Source organism: Heptranchias perlo, chromosome 13 (assembly GCF_035084215.1).
Source record: "Heptranchias perlo isolate sHepPer1 chromosome 13, sHepPer1.hap1, whole genome shotgun sequence".
NCBI lineage: Eukaryota > Metazoa > Chordata > Chondrichthyes > Hexanchiformes > Hexanchidae > Heptranchias > Heptranchias perlo.
Genome location: NC_090337.1, coordinates 6,287,122 through 6,299,625, shown reverse-complemented (window position 1 = coordinate 6,299,625; position 12,504 = coordinate 6,287,122). Strand labels below are relative to the sequence as shown.

General features: G+C 48.8%; 1 protein-coding gene across 3 annotated transcripts in view; it reads right to left on the bottom strand.

The window, feature by feature from the left end:
- Window positions 1–12,504, bottom strand: part of fgf12a (fibroblast growth factor 12a) — a 247,241-nt gene that overhangs the window by 115,715 nt on the left and 119,022 nt on the right. For 2 of the 3 annotated variants that reach the window (XM_067994884.1, XM_067994883.1), the window contains exon 2: window positions 3,757–3,867. In XM_067994884.1, the coding sequence (XP_067850985.1) occupies window positions 3,757–3,867 (111 nt within the window). Of the gene's footprint in view, window positions 1–3,756; window positions 3,868–9,634; window positions 9,644–12,504 lie in introns of all 3 variants that reach the window. The other variant, XM_067994885.1, reaches the window with a different exon arrangement.

The window sequence follows — 12,504 nt, the reverse complement described above, 5'->3', positions numbered from 1 at the left end:
CCCGAGCCTAACACCTTCATCCCGTTATTTATATAAGGGAAGGGTGTAACTAACTAGGACAGATATCCCACGGAACCATAGAACTTTATAGCACAGAAAGAGGCCATTCGGCCCATCGTGTCTGTGCTGGCTCTTCTCTAGAGCAATCCAAAAACTAATCCCACTGCCCCGCTCTCTTCCCATAGCCCTGTATCAATCCCAAACTAATCCCACTGCCCCGCTCTCTCCCCATAGCCCCGTATCAATCCCAAACTAATCCCACTATCCTGCTCCCTTCCCATAGCCCTGTATCAATCCCAAACTAATCCCACTGCCCCGCTCTCTCCCCATAGCCCTGTATCAATCCCAAACTAATCCCACTGCCCCGCTCTCTCCCCATAGCCCTGTATCAATCCCAAACTAATCCCACTGCCCCGCTCTCTCCCCATAGCCCCGTATCAATCCCAAACTAATCCCACTGCCCCACTCTCTCCCCATAGCCCCGTATCAATCCCAAACTAATCCCACTGCCCCGCTCTCTCCCCATAGCCCCATATCAATCCCAAACTAATCCCACTGCCCCACTCTCTCCCCATAGCCCTGCATCAATCCCAAACTAATCCCACTGCCCCGCTCTCTCCCCATAGCCCTGTATCAATCCCAAACTAATCCCACTGCCCCGCTCTCTCCCCATAGCCCTGTATCAATCCCAAACTAATCCCACTGCCCCGCTCTCTCCCCATAGCCCTGTATCAATCCCAAACTAATCCCACTGCCCCGTTCTCTCCCCATAGCCCCCTATCAATCCCAAACTAATCCCACTGCCCCGTTCTCTCCCCATAGCCCCCTATCAATCCCAAACTAATCCCACTGCCCCGTTCTCTCCCCATAGCCCCCTATCAATCCCAAACTAATCCCACTGCCCCACTCTCCCCATAGCCCGAAATCTTTCTCTGCATCAAATATTTTCCCTCAAAAGATGCAATGGTCTCTGCCTCCGGCATTCCATGCTCTAAAAGCCCTCTGCGTAAAGAAATCTCATAGGAACAGGAGGAGGCCATTCAGCCCCTCACTCTATTAGTGACTATTTTAAATTGATGGCCCCCTCGTCACTGACTCCTCAAACAGAGGAGATAGTCTTTCCCTATTTCACCACCAAAACCCTTCATAATAATTAGAAGCACAATCCCCACATGTCTTTACCTGATCACAATCATGGAGAGATGCCAGAGACACTTCCCCTCAGGAAGGTTGTCAAAATAGAGTTGGGGGGGTGCAGGATGTTCTCCCACCAATTGTTGTTTTAAATTCATTCTTGGGATCATGTGGGCGTCACTGGCAAGGCCGACATTTATTGTCCTTCCCTAGTTGCCCTTGAGAAGGTGGTTTGATACTTCAGAGAGCAATCAAGAGTCAACCACTCCTGAAACGTATAAAATTCTTAGAGGGCTTGACAGGGTCGATGCTGACAGGCTGTTTCCCCTGGCTGGAGAGTCTAGGACTAGGAGTCATAGTCTCAAGATAAGGGGTCGGCTATTTAGGACCGAGATGAGGAGAAATTTGTTCACTCAGGAGGGTTGGGCGCATTTGGAATTCTCTACCCCAGAGGGCTGTGGATGCTCAGTCGTTGAGTATATTAAAGGCTGAGATCGATAGATTTTTGGACACTAAGGGAATCGAGGGATACGGGGATAGGGCAGGAAAGTGGAGTTGAGGTCGAAGATCGGCCATGATCTTATTGAATGGCGGAGCAGGCTCAAGGGGCCGAATGGCCTACTCCTGTTCCTATTTCTTATGATCTAACCACGTTAGTGTGGGTCCGGAGTCACATATAGGCCCAGACCGGGTAAGGATGCCAGGTTTCCTTCCCTAAAAGGACATTAGTGAACCAGTTGGGTTTTTACAACAATCCAACAGTTTCATGGTCACTTTTACCGATCCCAGAATTTTATTTCCAGATTGTTTAAAACTGAATTCAAATTCCAAATCTGCCATGGTGGGATTTGTTATCTTCTGTTCTCTGCAGTACTAGTCCAGGCCTAACATAACCACTACGCTACTGTACTGTTTGGAGCAGCAGTGGTGGATGCAGGGAGCAGGTTACCCTCCCACTTTCTTGCGCAACCAGGAGAAAACCAGCTCAAGCAATAAAACGTGCGTTAAGATGAGGGAGTCTCGCCCCGGGTGAAAATAAAAAGTGAGGATGATAAACTATATTAATTAAGTAAACATCTGAATCTACTTTGAGACAACGGACAGATCAATTCTCACTGAAGGCAAATGTTTTCAAAATTAAAAGTTGCGTGAAAATCAATTTCTCCTCAGTGGGATGTGAAACAGAGTGAAGCCATTTTACAATTAAACAGCGAGCAACAGAGCACCAGTGAAAAGGAATCACAGCATCGAGCCGAGTGATTGATGAACCACGTAAGAGGAAAAGATAAAGAAAGCAAGAACTATTTATATCGCGTCTTTCACAACCTCAGAACATCCCAAAGCGCTTTATAGCTAATTAAATATTTTTGACGTGTAGTCACTTGTAATGTAGGAAATGAGGCAGCTAATTTGTGCACAGCAAGATCCCAAAAATGCGATAATGGCCGGATAATCCGTTTTTTAGTGATGTTGGTCGAGGGATAAATATTGGCCCCAGGACACAGGAGAACTCCTCCTGCTCTTCTTCGAAATAGCGCCATGGGATCTTTTACATCCACCCGAGAGGGTAGACGGGGCCTCGGTTTAGAAGGCGGCAGAATTGGATCAACATTCGCAATGGTCAGCGCAGGCCCCTCGGAGTTAAAGGGGATGCTCACCCCAATCACTGAGCGCCTCAACGGAGCCTCAACAAGTCCCTCCCCCACCCATCCCCAATCAATGAGCAACATAACGGAGTCACTCTCCCTTCATTGGACTAGCAAGTGATGTAATGGAGTCACTCTCCCTTCATTGGACTAGCAAGTGATGTAACGGAGTCACTCTCCCTTCACTGGACTAGCGAGTGATGTAATGGAGTCACTCTCCCATCATTGGACCAGCGAGTGAAGTAACGGAGTCACTCTCCCTTCATTGGACTAGCGAGTGATGTAATGGAGTCACTCTCCCTTCATTGGACTAGCAAGTGATGTAATGGAGTCACTCTCCCCTCATTGGACTAGCGAGTGATGTAATGGAGTCACTCTCCCATCATTGGACCAGCGAGTGAAGTAACGGAGTCACTCTCCCATCATTGGACCAGCGAGTGAAGTAACGGAGTCACTCTCCCTTCATTGGACTAGCGAGTGATGTAATGGAGTCACTCTCCCTTCATTGGACTAGCAAGTGATGTAACGGAGTCACTCTCCCATCATTGGACCAGCGAGTGAAGTAACGGAGTCACTCTCCCTTCATTGGACTAGTGAGTGATGTAACGGAGTCACTCTCCCTTCATTGGACTAGCGAGTGATGTAATGGAGTCACTCTCCCCTCATTGGACTAGCGAGTGATGTAATGGAGTCACTCTCCCCTCATTGGACCAGCGAGTGATGTAACGGAGTCGCTCTCCCCTCATTGGACCAGCGAGCGATGTAACGGAGTCGCTCTCCCCTCATTGGACCAGCGAGTGATGTAACGGAGTCGCTCTCCCCTCATTGGACCAGCGAGTGATGCAACGGAGTCGCTCTCCCCCCACCTTGCGCTCGACACATCCCAAATGCTCCAGAGCCCCTGGATCAGACACCGAGCAGCCCCCCACAACCAGTACCTCAGCCAGCTGGAATATGCGGGCTCTCGCTGACTTACTGTAATTACTGTTCTCGTCCTTTGTTCCATCGATGGTGCCATCAGGCTGCATCTGTAGGTAGAAGCCCTGCTGGCTGAATAACCTCGTCACTATACCTTTCAGCTGGGGATCTGCGACAAGAGAAAGAGAGGGAAAAAAAATAACATTTAAAAGAATCTTACAGCACAGAAGGAAGCCATTCGGCCCATCGTGCCTGTGCTGGCTCTTTGAAAGAGCTATCCAATTAGTCCCACTCTCCCCTGCTCTTTCCCCAGAGCCCTGCAATTTTTCCTTTTCAAGTATTTATCCAATTCCCTTTTGAAAGTTATTATTGAATCTGATTCCACCGCCCTTTCAGGCAGCGCATTCCAGATCATAACAACTCGCTGAGTAAAAAATATTTGCATCAAACTTTTCGAAGGAGCGAAATGAAAATATAACATTTTTAAAAATATATTTCTTTTAGCAGCTTCTCCCAACAATCCAATAAGAACAAGAGCTAGAGAAACTGGGGAGGTCCAGGATAAAGTTATGGCCAACAGATTTTTTTGGGGGGAGGGGGGAAGGGGGGAAGGGGGGGGCGCGAGAGGGCGGCTGTCGAGGTGCTGACGTTGACCTCAGTGAGTTTTTTTTTTGGAGGATGTTAAATCAGCCATGGTTCCTGCTCTTGGCAGCCATCCAGTGCCTCCTACTGGAAGATGAATACACAAAGGACGGGATGGGCCTCATTCGTGATGCCCAATGCGGTCAAATAGCCCACCAGCACTCACTGTCCGGGCTCGCACGTGAACAACAGCCACTTGATCGAGGTTTCCCAGAGGGTGCCTGGTCCCCTCTCCCCCTGTGGAACTGTACCCCAGTGACGAGTCAAACACTCCAAGAGAGGAGGGAAGGAAACTGGTACAGAACCAATGCAAAGCAGCGCCATGAAGCCCTGAGCAATGGATTCCTGGACGATCACACAGCCCCCGCTAATGTCCCCTGCTGATATACGTTGCTCTGTGCATGCAGCACCACAGCTCTCCCTCCTGTTTAACACACCATTTTACTCGTAGATTTTTTTTTTAAACAAGAGATTTTTTTTTTTGCTCCAATCGTACATTTCCGGCCCACATCACACGTAGTCGACGCTCTACACTGGTTTCTACAATGGCCAATCTACCAAATGGCGTCACGGGCGCATAGAGCAGCAGCAGCATCGGTGCGGGTCAGCGGTGAGTTCTGGGCAAGGAAAGCTCAGTCCGCAAGACATCTCAAAACCAGAGCATCCCTGGCAAAATTCAACAGATGGTTAATTTCCTTCGCAGCCAAGAGCAGTGGCACAATTTCAGTGCTGCGATCTAAAGTTAACATTTAGGGGGCTGCCCAACCGGCTCAGATAGTTAAGGAGTTACAGTGCGAAGCTAACTGTACAAACCAGCAAGGTGCCCAGGTTGGGCTGATGGTTTGTGCGGGGCTGGCTGGCTGGCTGGCTGGCTGGCTAGCGACCGGTGCTGGAAGGTGAATGCGTGTGGGTAATGGGCGAGAACAGGGTCAGGTTTGGCTGCGGTAAACACCTCCCCCTAGGGGTTGCCAACTCTGGTTGGATGTATTCCTGGAGGTTTCATCACATGACCTCCCGCCGCCAACCGCTCCACTCCCCACACTCCCGCCATTGGTCGCTTGGCACGTCCATCCTCACTGACCACTGCCTTCCCACGGCCAATTGGACAGATTCTTCATTACCCGATTGGATGATTCAGTCAAACACTACTTCTTCTCCCCCATCTTCAATATTTTTATAAATAGCGAAAAATAAAGCGTTCACAGAAAATTCCCATGATTTTTCTCCCCAGGGTTGTTGCTCGCAGCAGTGTCCGGGAGATTAATCTTCAATTCCTGGAGACTCCAGGACAATCCTGGAGGGTTGGTGACCCCCTAACCTCCCCTCCCCCATAGTCAGACAGGGGCTGAGCCTGATCCTGATCCTATCGGCACTGGGTTCACGCGTGAAGTGGGGGGGGGTGGGATGTCCTAGAGTCGGGCACTATGAAACCGACAGTGGCCCCCTCCCATCCAAGTTCCTCTCCCTAGCCGGGTCGATTGTTTCAGGGCCCCGTGTTGTCTGCAACATTACATGGCCAGGCTTCAAATGCCGCACCTCCTACTGGACCTGACTCCAGACACCCTTCAACTGAATCAGGTCTGCTTGTGGGCACCATGCGCTCCCCGAAATACAAAACCGATCGACCCGAAAAGACCAGTTGGCCCATTAAATCTGTCCCATATTTAAGATGCAACTTAAGTGCACCTCAAACCCAATCAACACACCCCCCAACCCTATACATTAAAATGGTTTTGAATCACTTCATTGATATTCAATATATATTTTTGCCCTTTTTTTCATGCAAAACTGGAAACTCCCCAAGTGTGAAGTTGGATTAATGGAGCGAAGAGAAGAGGGAGAGGAAAAGAGAAGAGAAAAGAGAGAGGAAGGAAAGATAGAAATAAAGCTTTAATATAGAGCTCCATCGCATCCCTCAGAAACATCTCAACGCGCTTCACAAACGATGAATTATTGATTTAAGTTTTAATATACGGTGTGAAGCCAGGATTGAGCATTACTGCAAATTTCCCAACTCATCATCTGAAGCTTTGGTTAATCTTAGGAATTATCAGTGAATATACCGGAGTTGCCATTTGCACTTCTCATACCTCTGCTCACCCAATCCTGGAACTGGTGAAATGTAAGGATTTAAACCATGGCACACGGTGATCAGCCACTGGGACTGGCTCAGAGTCACACAGCTAATCTGGACAATGCCAGGAACAATTTACACCGAGAAACACTCAAAGGTTAAAAGCCAAATCAATACCAGTCAGAGTTCTGGTATTACCCCCCATCCCCCAACCTCTGGGACGCGCAAGTTCTACTGCAAAGGACATTCCATTTTCCAGACCCGGAATTTTCTGATTGTACAAGAATTTGAGCACTGGGTACTGGATACTCAAGTTGAAAACCCAAATTGCAGGCAGCAAGTCAGTCAGTGCCTGAAGGAGAAAAAATTAGCTTCGACTGAGACCTCATCCTTCCCACCCCACCAAACCATCCAGCGGGCCTTCGAAATGAGTCCATAGTCCCGGCTTCGATCACTGTTCCCAGTCAACCCGTTCGATCTGGCGCTCGGCCTCTGTCAAGGGGGGAAAAAAAGCAGCTTCACACGGCCGAAACTTTGCTCTTTTCTGGCGCCGAGTTTTATTTTAAACGGGGAGCCATTTGCCGGAATGCTCTGGGTTCCGGCCATCAGGAATTGGGTCAGGCTCAAGTCTCCAGAACGGAGTGAGGTGGCAGCCCTCCGCAGATCTCACCAAACTGCAGACTGGCAGGACGAGGATGAGAAAGGAAGTGCAGCAATAAGTTTAGTCACACTTTCCTGGTGTAACTGCGTATTTACTAAAGTTGGGGGAGGGCAGGGCAGGTGGAGAAATCACATTACACACAGAAACATTATACACCACTCCTGAAATATTCCAACACCATTCACCCAGGCTCACGGACGTCGGGAACACCTTCGCTCCATCAAAAACACACACTCGAACCAGTCTGAATTGCTTCCATTTATCTGCAGTGACCATCACTGTTCCTCGGAGCGGTGGGGATTAGCATCCAGCGTTCTCATTCATTTGTGTCTCCAAGTTCCCCTAATATAACTCGATGGGAGCTTTCAGATCTATTTATCTATCTATCATAAAGGGAGTGTTGTGTTGTAAGCAGTGTTGTCACTAGGTTCATTTAGTACATCGGTGACAATACGCATTGAATCCAACACTGTGGCAACACACTTGCTGCATTGCGCTCTTCAAATCACTCCCTCGTGGAAGAGTTCTCCCCGGTGTCCTGGTCCCATATTTATCCCTCAATCAACATCACTAAAAACAGATTATCTGGTCGTGATCTCATTGCTGTTTGTGGGATCTTGCTGTGTGCAAATTGGCTGCCGCGTTGCCTGCATTACAACTAACAGTGGCTACACTTCAAAAGTAGTTATTCGGATGTCCTGCGGCCATGAAAGGCGCTATTTAAATGCAAGTTCTTCCTTTCTTTCTTTCCAGGCACATAGGAACTCTCAGGACTGGTGGAGGCCACTGCAGCCCAATTAGTTGGTCCCAAAATTGAAAAGGCGCATACGTTTATGGGGTCGATCTTCCTGACCACCCTCTGCTCCTCTCCAAGGCCCGGACCTGTTGGGACCCACAGGTGTCAACGAGTCCTTGTCCTTGGGGCACTCCCCCTCGTCACAAGCCGGCCCTTCTGATAGGGCCCGGTGCCATTTAAAGGGGGGGGGGGGGGGAGAAGTACGTATAGAATCATAGAAGTTACAACATGGAAACAGGCCCTTCGGCCCAACATGTCCATGTCGCCCAGTTTATACCACTAAGCTAGTCCCAATTGCCTGCACTTGGCCCATATCCCTCGATACCCATCTTCCCCATGTAACTGTCCAAATGCTTTTTAAAAGACAAAATTGTACCCGCCTCTATAGAAATTGTACCCGCCTCTATAACCACCTTCTGCCTTTTTGGATCTTTGGACTACTCCCAGGACCTCCGCAGATTTTTTTTTGGTCCACGGGGAGGTCCCTGAGCTAAGGCATAACACCGAGTTTCTTCAGGCACCCTTCCGATTGGCTGCCCAACCAGCCAATGAAGAGGAAAGTGAGGTGGTTGGCGATGGGCACGCCCACCCCCAATGCTTTGTCCAGCCTTTGCCGACCGTAGGTTCGGGCCCATCTCCCCCTCCCCAGCACTATCACCTCCCCACCATCCCCCCACCCCCCCCACCTCCCCCGGGGAATCTCCGGGAATCCTGGATCAAACCTAAAAAGGGGCAGAGACCCAAATCTGCCGAGTCTCCGCCTGACCTTTGCGCCCAGGGAACAGGCATTCCTGGGGAGAAAGGTCAGGAAAATCAGCCCCCCTGTATTTCTCACATACCTCAACACTTTCTCCTGCCAAATATCTATTAGTTCAATGGCGATTTTGTCAACACTATCAGCATGCACTGCCCCCCCACCCCCACCTCACCCCCCCACCCCCACCCCACCCCCCACCCCCACCCCACTGTATACTGAAATCCTAGTACACTGTCATCCAATACGTCAGCCACATGTGGCTAATTGGGAATCCAGATGTGGCTAATTGTATTTCTGATTAGCAAATAAAAAATGAGTTAACATACACAGTTATTGGGCATGTGATCTCAATACTCATATGTGTGTGTGTGTGTCTGTCTGTCTGTCTGTCTGTCTGTCTGTGTCTGTGTGTGTGTGTCTGTGTGTGTGTGTCTGTGTGTGTGTGTCTGTGTGTGTGTGTGCGCGCTTTAAACTTTCCGTACGTTTGTTGGTAAAATGTTAAGATGAAAAGTAGAGTGTATGAGTGTTTTTGGATGGTTGCAGCTGCTTTACTTCCTTGGGTTACTGAATGGCGGTCGATGTTTGTTCAGTAAATATACACATATGAAGTACGTTTACCTGTTCTGTGCGTGAGGCATTTTCTGCTAAAATGTGCGCCTGTGGCTATAACAGTGTTAACGTAGCCTCACCTGTGGCTGGTCAGAATTTTCGATTGGGCAGCGCTGGCCTAGTGACAACACTGACTGGACGTTCATTAATGGCGACTCTTTATTCTACAGCCATGGAAGAGCTGCTGGACAGGCAGAGAGCAGCAGCTGGGAGTGCCGGTCTCTTCAGTAATCCCACTGGTCAAGATCACTCACTCCAGACCCTGTCAACCCACCCTGTGCAACAGGGTCCGTCCCCTAATCGCACCGTCAGTCACTTCGAGAAAACCCCGGACGGGTAGACACACACACACACACACACACACACACACTGTTAGAAGCAAGGGCCGTCCACTCACCTGTGCAAACTGCTCGCCATGACGGGGCACCAATTTGGAACAAAGAAGAAGAGATGCAAAGCATTAGAAAACGTTTCACATTTTCATTTTTTTTTGTTTTAAAAAAAGAAAAGGAACTTTAAAAAAAAAGAGAATTGAACTTTTTGCGATGCCGAGAGCAGTCTTCCAAAAGGCAAAAAAAAAAATGCTTTGCCCACACGGGAACAGGAGGAGGCCATTCAGCCCCTCGAACCTTTTCCACCATTCAACTGGATCATGGTTGATCTGTATCTTAACTCCATTTACCCTCCTTAGTTCCGTAACCCTTAATACCCTTACCGAACAAAAATCTATCAATCTCAGTTTTGAAATTTTCATTTGACCCCCAGTCTCAACAGCTTTTTGGGGGGGGGGGGGAAGAGAGTTCCAGATTTCCACTCCCCTTTGTGTGAAGAAGTGCTTGCTGACATCACCCCTGAACGGCCTGGCTCTAATTTTAAGGTTATGCCCCCTTGTTCTGGACTCCCCCCAACAGAGGAAATAGTTTCTCTCTATCCACCCGATCAAGTCTTGAACTCCTCAATTAGATCAGCCCTTAGCCTTCTACACTCGCGGGAATAGGAGAGGGGTCAGCTCCCTCGAGCCGAGGCTGCCAACGCCACACGGCACCAGAGGGCCGGTCCTCGCTGCGCTGAGCGAGTTCCGGTACCGGGAGAACCTGCATGGAGCAGTCAACGGGAGCGCGGTCTTCGTTCGTCCGTCCGTGTCGGACGGGCACGAACCGATACTGGACGTACAAACGTACGGGCAGGAAAAGAGGAGCTAGTCCATCAGGTCTGTCCCACACCCACGATGGCCGGAGCATTATGACCAGACACTTCGTCCGTCCGTCTGTCCCTCCCCCCACAGCCCCATAAACCCCTGGAGGAGGCGAAAAAAGTGTGTTTTTTTTTTACTTTAACACCGATCAGAATCCGTGACTCATACGCACAGATTTTTTTTTAAAACACAAACAGACAGACACACACACACAGACAGACAGGCAAAGACACAGACAGACAGAGTGCTGAACTTGGCTGCACCTGGTCCCACGGAGATGGTTCCCCGATTGTTAAGGGGCGGAGGAGGTGCCAGCATCGGCTGAGGTCAAGTGCAGCAACAGAACATCTTCGAACAATTTGCAAGTCAAATAGAAAATTGACAGGTATTCAAACACAGGCAGAAATGGAAAAAAACTGAGTCAGATAAAGAAGGGAAGAGTTTATAGGAACACAGGAAAGGGGCCACTAGGCCCAATCAGACTATTCCTTTATCACACGTCAATCTCAACATGTCCCTCAATGAGTGCCTCTCTCTCCAGAATTGCATATAATTGTCCTTTGAGCCCGTTTATACTGTCCGCTTCAATAACCCTCGAGATAATTTATTCCATGATTCACTCTCGTTGCTATTAGCAGAATCTACAAATTACCTGCTCTTCATGATTGCCACTAGTTGAGTTAACAGCCACTAAAAGTTCTTCTGACTGTTCCAGCGCTGGTGGTGATGTGCAGGCACCGGCTAATTCTTCCCACGTTTGTTTGTCTCCCCCGCCCCTATTCTACTATCCCACTTGGACACCCGACTGTTTCAAGGACAAAAAAAAATCAGAACTCACGATTCCTTTGTTACATTGCTTTCTACTAAACTGTTTCAGTGTCTGATTACACACAGCAGCTGTGACTGACTGCCCATTGAAGAAACAGTCTGCACTGGCCGTATAAACAGTTCATTAGATACTTAGATGGTAGCTTTACATTTTACCATCCGAGTGAAAAAGCTCCACTCACTTCCTTTCTTACTCCTAGCTTCCCAATTTTTAACCTGCGTCCCCTGGGGTTTGAACTCTTCGCCACAGTGAGGAATCGATCTCCCTTTATAATCTTGGAAACTTAAATTAGATCATCTCAAAGTCTCAAATCCCCCAAAAGGAAACGATCTCAACTTCTGATTCGTGCTATCACCTTTATTACTCATCTTGGTGTCCTCTCAAAGACATTGACACCCTTCGTGGTGGTTAGGTTCCCAGAGCTGCGCACAGTGAGACAGAGACAGACAGCGAGACAGGGACAGAGACAGACAGCAACAGACAGTGAGACAGAGATAGACAGGGACACGGTGAGGCAGCGAGACAGGGCAGATGGTGAGTCAGAGGCGGACAGGGACAGACGACAGACAGCGACAGCAAGACAGAGACAGACAGACAGCGAGACACAGCTAGACAGCGAGACAGACAGCCTGACAGTGAGTGAGAACACAGATACAGAGAGAGAATGTTCAACATGTGACGGCAACGACGATAACTGAAAATATGCCACATCAAGGTTTAACATAACATTCCGCACTGTGGTTTTAAAAACTCCAAATGGCTGAGAAACCATCTTATTCTTTAGAAACATAGAAAACAGGAGCAGGAGTAGGCCATTCGGCCCTTCGAGCCAGCTCCGCCATTCAATATGATCATGGATGATCCTCTATCTCAATATCATATTCCCGCTTTCTCCCCTTACCCCTTGATGCCTTTTGTGTCTAGAAATCTATCTAGCTCCTTCTCAAATATATTCAGTGACTTGGCCTCCACAGCCTTCTGTGGTAGAGAATTCCACAGGTTCACCACCCTCTGAGTGAAGAAATTTCTCATCATCTCAGTTCTAAATGTCCTACCCCGTATCTTGAGGCCGTGACCCCTCGTTCTGGAGCCCCCAGCCAGGGGAAACATCCTCCCTGCATCCAGTCTGTCTAGCCCTGTCAGAATCTTATATGTTTCAATAAGATCCCCTCTCATTCTTCTAAACTCGAGTGAATACAGGCCGAGTCGACCCACTCTCTCCTCATACGACAATCCTGCCATC